This window comes from Nematolebias whitei, chromosome 16 (assembly GCF_014905685.2).
Source record: "Nematolebias whitei isolate Nwh7 chromosome 16, NemWhi1, whole genome shotgun sequence".
Lineage (NCBI taxonomy): Eukaryota > Metazoa > Chordata > Actinopteri > Cyprinodontiformes > Rivulidae > Nematolebias > Nematolebias whitei.
Genome location: NC_056513.1, coordinates 22,714,891 through 22,725,248, shown reverse-complemented (window position 1 = coordinate 22,725,248; position 10,358 = coordinate 22,714,891). Strand labels below are relative to the sequence as shown.

At 39.0% G+C, this 10,358-nt stretch overlaps 1 protein-coding gene across 1 annotated transcript in view; it reads left to right on the top strand.

Annotated features, from left to right (window-relative positions):
• Positions 1-10,358, top strand: part of LOC119422954 (zinc finger protein GLIS2) — a 45,253-nt gene that overhangs the window by 15,033 nt on the left and 19,862 nt on the right. Inside the window, exons 2-4 of the mRNA XM_037690367.1 lie at positions 7,101-7,275; positions 7,883-8,088; positions 9,614-9,802. Coding sequence (XP_037546295.1) covers positions 7,110-7,275; positions 7,883-8,088; positions 9,614-9,802 — 561 coding nt within the window. The 5' untranslated portion in view covers positions 7,101-7,109. The remainder of the gene's footprint in view (positions 1-7,100; positions 7,276-7,882; positions 8,089-9,613; positions 9,803-10,358) is intronic.

Here is a 10,358-nt window from a genome sequence, read left to right as displayed (position 1 = left end):
ATAATAATAATAATAATAATAATAATAATAATAATAATAATAATAATCAATAAACTGGGGTTCAGTGAAAAGGCCTGCTTTGAATTACCTGAATTTGAAAAATTGCCAACAAGCCAACTGCTACTCCAAGAAAGGCAAAGCACAAAGTGCACTGAAGCAAACTTAAAACAACTGAAATATTTAAAAATAAATGAATGATTTAGATGCATGCAAACAATATTTTAAAAATATTTATACCACTGTCAATTTGCTGGTATTCCAACAAATAGGAATGTGCGATATATACAGTACACGGTAGAAACGATAGACATTTAGCCTATGATAGAGATCTGTATTCTACTGGCTAACCACAGTAATGCTGTGTCTGATGTAAAATCAGAGTTGTCCGATTTAATCGTTACTTTTTTTTAGGTAAAAACTGTGTGTAAGTGGTGTTAAAGTCCTTTCTTTGAGACCTAAGAAGCAAAGCTACAAGCTAACTACGGCCGGCTTGCTGTTCTCGTATTCGGACGCATGTGCAAAACGCTTTCTGTTGAAAGTTGTTTTTTCGTCGAAAGTTCGTTGGTCAGCTTTAGAGAGTGCATTTGAGCTAAGAAAAAAGGTTAAACCTGCTCTCTGATCTGTGAAAAGAACGCTGTGTTGTGTGATTTTACTGCGAGACCCTCTGGTCAAAGCCACAGAGGAAACTGACCGCCATTTTGTGTCAGCTCTCCTTAAAGTGGAAGGAGATGCCCACTAGAGGGTTGGAGGGTTAAGTGTTTTCAGTGTTCACTTGAGCTCTGTTGCTGTTCATTTCTTAAGTGAGAAGACTGTCAACTGTTAAGAGTTAACAACATATTATTTTGTTTAAACCATATGGCTAAAACTACATTTGATATATTTTGCACTGTTTTGCACTACAAAAAAGAAGCCTAATACTTGATTTGCTAATTATTTAAAAACTCTCTAGACCTAGTGGAGTTTTCTTAATTGAGATTATTTTGTGATATAGCAGTTTTCAAAATACTGTAAGTGATGGCAAAATGACACCCTATGCTTTCCCCCCATTCCTATTGCAAGTTTTATACCAAAAACATATTGTGATATATATCATTACCGCCACCCATCACAATACATATTGTGATATGAATTTTATGCCATATCGCACATCCCAACCAGCAAATATGTAATATTTCTGCCAGAAGTGTTCTCAATCCGATCTGAAGTGCTACAACTGTTACTGCTATTAGTGCTTACAAATAACCCCCAAATTTTAGACAAATATCCACGTAATCAAACTGACATCAATATAAAGGTTTATAAAATAGCTTTTACATGAACGACTACAGTTATTTAGACTAGAGTTCACCTTAATCCACTTTAATCTTGGCTCTGCTTGGATTAGCTGTTAGTTTGTTAATCTGCATACTCCAAAAATTAGTATCATTTGATTTTTTTCTGCTTTATTCAAGCAACTTTTGGTGTCTCTGTGTGGACCGGATATTGAGAGCTTAAAAAAAAAATCGATAACGTAGCAATTAACCTTTCTTGCACTTTGTGCACACAGACAGTTGTTTTGCATCTGTGTTGCTTCATCCTGATTGTGTCACCTTGAAACTTTATTTGCATGCTGGAATGGTTAATAACTGAGCAGAAATTTACAACAAAATAAAAAAATTAAACTGAAATTTCTTTGTAAAAAAAAACATTTAGCCAGATTTAGAATGTTCTTGACATACAAATACATACAGTAGTGCTTGAAAGTTTGTGAACCCTTTAGAATTTTATATATTTCTGCATAAATATGACCTAAAACATCATCAGATATTCACACAAGTCCTAAAAGTAGATAAAGCGAACCCAGTTAAACAAATGAGACAAAAACATTATACTTGGTCATTTATTTATTGAGGAAAATGATCCAATATTACATATTTGTGAGTGGCAACCATCTCTAAAGAGTTTGGACTCCATCAATCCACAGTCAAACTGTATACAAATGGAGAACAAAGACCATTGTTACACTTCCCAGGAGTGATGGACCAACAACGATCCTCCAAGAGCAGGCATGTAATAGTCACTAAGGACCCCAGGGTAACTTCTAAGCAACTGAAGGCCTCTCTCACATTGACTAATGTTAATGTTCATGAGTCCACCATCAGGAGAACACTGAACAACAATGGTGTGCATGGCAGGGTTGAAGGAGAAACTACTGCTCTCCAAAAAGAACATTGCTGCTCGTCTGTAGTTTGCTAAAGATCACGTGGACAAGCCAGAAGTTTATTGGAAGAATGTTTTGTGGACGGATGAGATCAAAATAGAACTTTTTGGTTTAAATGAAAAGTGTTATATTTGGAGAAAGTAAAACTCTGCATTCCTGCATCCCATTCCTAGATGGGCTGAGACGAGGTAGAGGTAGGGCAGCCGACCTGGTAACAGAAAGTCGCGGTTCGACTTCCCGCCATGCCCACATGTTGTGGTGTCTCTGAGCAAGACATCTAATCCCTATTTGCTCCCCAGGCAGCTTATATAGCTGCCCACTGCTCCACCTGGATGTATCGCATGGGTGATGGGTTAAATGCAGAGAACTAATTTCACCATTGTATGTTCCCATACAATGGTGACAACACATAGCACTTTACTTACTTTATAAGAACCTTATCCCATCTGTGAAACATGGTGGTGGTAGTATTATGGTTTGGGCCTGTTTTGCAGCATCTGGGCCAGGCTGGTGTGCCATCATTGATGGAACAATGAATTCTGAATTATATCAGAGAATTCTAAAAGAAAATATCAGGACATCTGTCCATGAACTGAATCTCAAGAGAAGGTGGTTCATGCATCAAGACAATGACACAGTTGTGTTCAGTTCATGTTGTGGAATGGCCAAGTCAAAGTTCTGACATTAATCCAATCCAGATGTTGTGGAAGGACCTGGAGCGAGCGGTTAATGTGAGGAAACCACCAACATCCCAGAGTTGAAGCTGTTCTGTACGAAGGAATGGGATAAAATTCCTCCAAGCCGATGTGCAGGACTGATCAACAGTGAAACATTTAGTTTCAGTTATTACTGTGTGTGTGTGTGTGTGTGTGTGTGTGTGGGGGGGGGGGGGGGGGGGTCACACCAGATACTGAAAGCAAAGGTTCACATACTTATGCCACTCACAAATATGTAATATTGGATCATTTTCCTCAATAAATAAATGACCAAGTATAATATTTTTGTCTCATTTGTTTAACTGAGTTCTCTTCATCTACTTTTAGGACTTGTGTGAAAATCTGATGATGTTTTAGGTCATATTTATGCAGAAATATAGAAAATTATAAAGAGTTCACAAACTTTCAAGCACCACCACTGTACCTAGAAATGTTTTGACCATTGGTTTATGAATGTCTGTGTCCCCTAGTGATATGGCATGTGTATTTAAAAAAAAAATTTTTTATGTGTGTGTGTGTTTTGTCAGAAAATGTTGACAATGAAAAAAAAAAACTGTTTGTTCCCCTGTCAAGTCTAAAGTCTAGAAATTTGCATTTCCAGTCATTTTTGCCCACAGCTGTAAACCATTTGTTTCTCTGCAGGTTCAAGAATTTATAGCATTTTTTTTCTTTTTTCTTGCTGTGTGTTTGTCTTTGAAACAGCTATTTGGATCTTTAGTCATTCAGTTTAATAACAGCCCGAGATGACTCATGGACCAGGATAACTTTTTGTCTTATGTGTCATTCAGTGCATGAAAACAACTCAAATCAGAGCACCACTGTGCAAACGGTGCGTTGTGGTTCAGAATCAAAACCACAGAAACACAGAGGAACACAACAACAAGAAGCTAATATAAATACTCTGCTCATAAGTTTGGTTCTCCCTAATGAACAGTAGATGTTATCCTAAACCTTCAAGAAGTCCACAGGCACTGTTCCCCGATTGCATCAACATGTTGTTATAATGTATGAAGCATAAACCAGTTATCAAGCCTGCAGCGTAAAAACTTATGATTGTTAGGGAGGAAGAATAATAATACACAGTTAAATGCATCCAAGTATATTCATTTAAACATTAAAATATCTGGTGATGCAATACAATATTTTTAACTGAATATACAAGAATGCTTTCCCCAGTTTTAACGTCATGTCATGGGATAATTGTAGTAAAGACGGTACATCAAACATAACAAGACAGTGGTTGTTGTGACAGTGAATGAGTTTTGAAGAAGAAAATGAATCCTTACATTTGTAAAGGCTTTGACAAGTACTAACCATTCAAAGTGTGCCCCAGAAATAATTTTATTTTGAATGGGTTGGAAAGCATTGCACTTTTTTCTGTTTCATATCACAAAAAAGATGTGGGCATCCTACCCCCTAGTGGGAAAAGCTGCAAAGTGAGGAGGGGAAGTGAGTTTTAGCTTTGGTTTTCAATTAAAACAAAAAAGTGGAAATGGCAAAACCATGTCAATTGCTTAAAAACAAAAGTATAAAAATAATGAATTCAAAAACAAAGAATTACTTGACGAAATGCATATTGTCCATTACTTTTAATACCACACTTTTAAACCAAGTCTCCTTTGTTAAGAAATGATGGAGCTGTTTTTGCTCAAACCTCTGAAATAATGTCTTGCAAAGTCCAACACAATATTTAGAGATCTTACTCAATGTATTAGTACTTCAGGACGACTTTCAGTTACTACAACATAACATTTTAGCTCAGTATCTTCAAATTCAACTGTGCTTAGTGCTGTCGTTTCTAAACTGGGCCTGAGGCCCGGCCTGGCCAGATCGAGCCCAAAACAAAATTTGGGCCGGGCCAAAATAATGTGATGGATGGGCGGGTCGGGTCGGTAATGGGCTTTTGATTGTGTCAGAGGATGCGAACAGCTGACGATCCAATTTGGATCACCATCCACGCGCAGCCGGTTGAAAAAGGTAAAAAAATAAATAAAAAAAGAAGAAAAAGTTCAGTTAAGCTTCAGCTGGACCACTGCCAGCGATCCATCCAAGCCCAACTGGACAAGGATGCTCGCGGCCGAGCCTGACCGGTTGAAAGAGGTAGAAAAAGGGTCTAAATGGATCACTGCCAGCGACTCACCTGAAGCTTAACAGGACCTTTTTCGCTCTATCTGCTTCCGCTGGGGTCGATCCTAAGAAAACACGGTATTCCATTCCATTGCTACGCCGATGACTGTCAGATCTACCTGCCACAGAAATCAGCCAGTGCTTGTTCCGTCCACCCTCTCCTCAAATGTCTGGACGACATTAAGACATGGATGGCTTCAAATTTTCTAAGTTTTAACGACCAGAAGACTGAAGTCATTGTCTTTAGCCCTAGCTCAGCTGCCGCCTCTTATCCTGTGAACCTGGACTCCCTTCAGCCTTATCTGAAGCACTCTGTTAAAAACCTTGGAGTGGTTTTTGACTGGGATTTTAAGTTCGACAAACAGATCAGTTCGGTTCTGCAGAGAAGCTTCTTCCAACTGCGGCAGGTAGCTAAGCTCAAGCCAGTGCTGTGTAGACCCGACCTTGAGACACTAGTCCATGCATTCATCACAACCCGCCTGGACTATTGTAATTCACTGTATGCTGGGGTCAGCCAGGTCTCTATCTCACGGCTACAGCTCGTCCAGAATGCTGCAGCTCGGCTTTTAACCGGTACACCGAGGTATGAGCACATCACACCAGTTCTGTCCTCCCTGCACTGGCTTCCTGTGAGAACTAGGATTGATTTCAAAATTCTCCTCCTGACCTATAAGTGCCTAAATGGCCTCGCACCCATCTACCTCTCTGAGCTACTGGAACCATATGTTCCCTCTCGGGCTCTGAGATCATTCGATCAGCTGCTTTTGGTTGTTCCAAAAACACGACTGAAGCTCCGAGGAGATCGGGCGTTTTCAGTCATGGGTCCCAAACTATGGAACAACCTACCCCCCAACATTAGGCATGCCACCTCCCTTCCTGTGTTCAAATCCCTGCTAAAAACATATCTGTTCTCTCTGGCGTTTCATACTGTGTGAGTTGATTTAGTATATCTTGTTCCATGTCTTTATTTTAATGCTGTTGTTTTAATTTTTTAAGGTATATTCTTACTGCTTTTTATTTCTTAGTGTTACCCTTAGTGTTAAGCACTTTGATAACAGTCTATCTGTTTTAAATTGTGCTCTATAAATAAATATGACTTGACTTGACTTGACTCAGCCGCTGCGTCAGTTGACAATCTGATCCTGCAATCTGGATTATTAGCAGCACGCGTCCGCCGACTGTTAATAACTATAATATAATAACTATAATAGGCCGCTGTATCTTGTTAATAAACAAGAAATCTTATATCGTCCTTTCTTTGAAATAAATTTTTAAACCATGTCAAACTGACAAATGCAGTAAAAGCTTAATAAAAAAAAAAAAGTATTTTTTTCAGGTTTGGGCCTGTAATCACAGTTAATTGGCCAGTTTTGAGTTGGGCTCAGAAAAAATGATATGGGTTCGGTCTGGGCCGGATTTTTTTAGGCCCGAATGCAATTCTAACTGTGCTGTAGCCAATTTTTGTGTTTATAACTGTGGCAGCCATCTTGAACTGCAATTATCGGTACTCCAAAAATGTTTTCGTTGTAGATGCACATCTACTGATCACTTTCCAAGAGTTTCAATAAAATTCATCAAGTAATGAGCCATTTTTCCTAACAGACAGAAAGGTTTGACATGAATGGGTAATGTCAAAACTTGGACTGAAGATGTCATGCAGCATGCAGCGAACAGGATATTTGTTGGAGATGACTCTCCACTCCCACCACACCAAACATCAGCTCAAAATCTCTTAAATTGACTGAGTGATCACAGTTTTAGTGTTAAGCTGTGGCGGCCATATTGAATCTGACGCTAAACGGTTATCACTTGCAGAAGTACATCCAATATTTTCTTTTTCAGAGTTTCATTTAATTTGTTCGTTGGGAAATAAGACATTTTGCTTACAGACTAATGCATGACCACACAGGCAAAAACAATTATGTATCCTACTTTGTCAAATCTGTTTTCATAAGCACACTGAAAGTATTCTGTGATGAACTTCATCTTTCTAACTAAACTCAAACCTGTATCATTTATTTGGTTGGTTAACCCTCTTTTCGTTTCTTCAACCAAAGGCAGCCATCATGCTTTCACTGGACGAGCCGTTGGACTTGAAACTACCCACTGGACGAGCACGAGGCTCTGTGATACTGGGAAAGAGGTCTTTTCCCTCCTTCGCATGCGCCCCTCTCAACGCCTCGCGCCCTCGGCTGCAGTGTACACCATTTCCCTCACCTCCCTCCTCACCAGGTAAACCAGGAAAACCGAAGTACAGCTGAAAATCCAACAATCTCTAGATTATTTATGCCCTCAGACAGACATATTGTCAGATTTGAGTGTTGCTCGTTAGAAAAACGGAGCTCGACAGCGACACGAAATAATCCCACATTAGTTTCCCTAAAGGAATGCACATCACTCGCTGCCTTTCACACTAACGTGGTCATCTGTGTTAGAGATGTGACAGAAGATGTGGTCATTTTGGTCATCAATAATGTTCTGCACAGTCTCATGGAATACTGTGAAAAGTCACTCTCAGAGCATGTGTTATGTATGACTCAGCGACAACCACACCAAATTTTAGCTCAACGTCTGTAAAATGGACTGAGTTGTGTTAATTCTTTTGTTGGCTGATAATGATTAGCTGTGGTGGCCATTTTGAATTAGACTGACACCAAAGACAATCAGTTGTGTGTCCAGATGTGAGATTAAAATCTGTTCCCTGGTTGATATTTTGCTAACATAAAGACAGGCAAACACACACACTCCTGTAGGCAGTTGCATGATCTCCTGCCTTGCATGGCTGCAGGTATGAGTCTCAGTGGACCTGAATATTTTTCATTTTATTCTCCAATCCAAGATTCCCAGTTCTCTCAGGAGCGACTCGGGTCCTGCTTCACTCCTCCAGCCATGGACCTCAGCCTGTCACCTCCCTCTCACCATGCCCCCTCCCTCTCACCATCGCCTTCATCCCCGTCTTCTCCCTGTCCTTCCTCACCCCTGGACTCCCCTCAGGACAGCAGCAGCAGCAGCAGCAGCAGCCCTCAGCCACATCTCTTCTCTCGGGTGAGTGAAGCAGAGCAACACACGCTGCTTTTCTAAACGGCACAAACAAAAACGAACAAACCAAAGGTCAGGATTAAGCTCCGAACAGCTGATCTGCCAGCACTGAACATAAATTAGACACAAAAGTAGATTCCATTCATCTTGATTTTTGTCCTAGTTACTTTTAAACTGTCTTTTTGATTTTATGATTTTACTTTTAACTTTTTAATCTCTTGGAATCCAATTACTAATTCCAAATTTCTTGTCTTTTATAACCTCCTAAAGCAGTGGTTCTCAAACTATAGGGTTCCCGGACCCCTGGGGGTCCTCCCAAGCCTCGACAAAAATCACAGACAAGATGAGCACCCCGCCATTGGAAGTTATCTAGTGGAAACACTGTTATTCTATCTATCTATCTATCTATCTATCTATCTATCTATCTATCTATCTTACATACATACATATATTTTTTTACACGCACAAAGATGTTGAACAACCCATTAAAATACACTAAAATGCAGAAATCACATCTACTTTACTCAAAATTTTCTGGTGGAGGACCCCCCCCCCCCCCCCCATTTGCGTTCCAGCATGGATCATTTTACAAATGAAGCCCTGTTACTTGGTCTGACTACTGCTGTTTTGATTCTGTGCCATTTTATGTGAAGAGTTTTCTGTAATAATATGACGAAGTGACAATACATTTACTATAATCATTAAGTGAATAGGTCAAGTTTTAAAGTGTTTTTTTGATTCTGTTAATTTTCTCAAAACTGTAATTTTTGGAAGTTGAAATTAAAAATGCTGTTAATTGAGCATGTCTTGAATGAAAAACACCCCATGTTTAAACGTATAAAAATTGTACTAACACTATTAAAGAACAAGTCTTAAGTATTTATGCTACTCAGATAGTTCCATTGCGTTAAAGAGACATATTGAAGAAAATTATTTAATAAACATGAAGGTTATGAGGGAGTCCCTGAAACTTTTTCTCCCTGAACCCAAAACGTTTGAAACCCCTGCCCTAAAGAGTCTAAATTAAAGTGCAGCGGGGGTCGGCTTTTGTTGTGGAAGCCCACTAACTCTGGAACAACTTGCCACTTGTAATTCACTCCAGAGTCTATCCAGTCTTATAAAACCCACCTGAAAACTCACTTTTTAAATTTTGTTGTAATTACAGTTCAGTTTCGATCACATCAGATCTTGCATGTTGCGTTGTTACTTTGTTTTAGTACATTTTTAGCCAGTTTTATGTGATTTAATTGTATTATTTCAATTCATTTTCCTGTTTTTTTTTTACTAACTTGTAACTACTTTGTTCAACCTTGTTGTTTCTAAATGTCCTTAAACTGTTTGTGTTTTTCCATAAAATCTGAAAAGATTAAATTGCACTTTTTAAAATTCATTTTTCATTAACAACAAGGATAAATTTGATAGATATTACTTAAGTACAGGTTTGATGGTTTTCTCCCTGCAGATTATTCTCTGATGGACATTACCCACAGTGTGACCTTTGAAACCTTCCTTCCATCCTCTCCTTTGTTAGGAAGCAGCTCCTCATCATCGCAGCACCGAAGGTGGAGCTTCTCAGCTCGGTTATCCATTTTACCTCCCCATCAGAAGCCTGCAGAGGGGCTTCAGCTTTCCCACTTCCACACTCATCAGTCCATGCAGAGAGAAGCCACTCTCCCCCGAGCCCTCACCAGATGGTCAGCTGGTCTGCCGATGGAAGAAGGTAGACGCACATAACATCTGAGTTTCAGTTCAATAAGCCAGAGGTCCCCAAACCCAGTCTGTACAGCTCAAGGTCCTGTATTTAGTAGATGTTTCTTAGCTCTAACATACAGATTTAAATATATCATTAACATGTTAACTTGATAACAAGCTGAGGAGGTAATTAAATTGTTTGAGTCATGTGTGTTGGAACAGGGGGAAACAGTTGAGGACCAGGAATCATCACATTTTAAACTCATACAGAATTTGAAAAAGAGCTTCTTTTTTTTTTTTTGCATAATGCACCTTAAAGTTTATAGATGCACATGTTTATTTATTACTGTTTCATATCAATCATAAAAAAATTGTGCAGTCTATATTTTCACAACTGATCTGATTTCTGCTGGGAACTTTTTTTTTTTTTTTTTTTAACAAAGACTGCAGTTCATCCTTTGGCCGCTAAATGGTGCTGTAAGCAAACTACAAAACAACTGCCCGTCACTGGAAAAAGAAAGTGCACGTCGTTTAGTCAAAATTACAAGTCCGTATTGAATACAATTTTATGTCATTTATTAAGC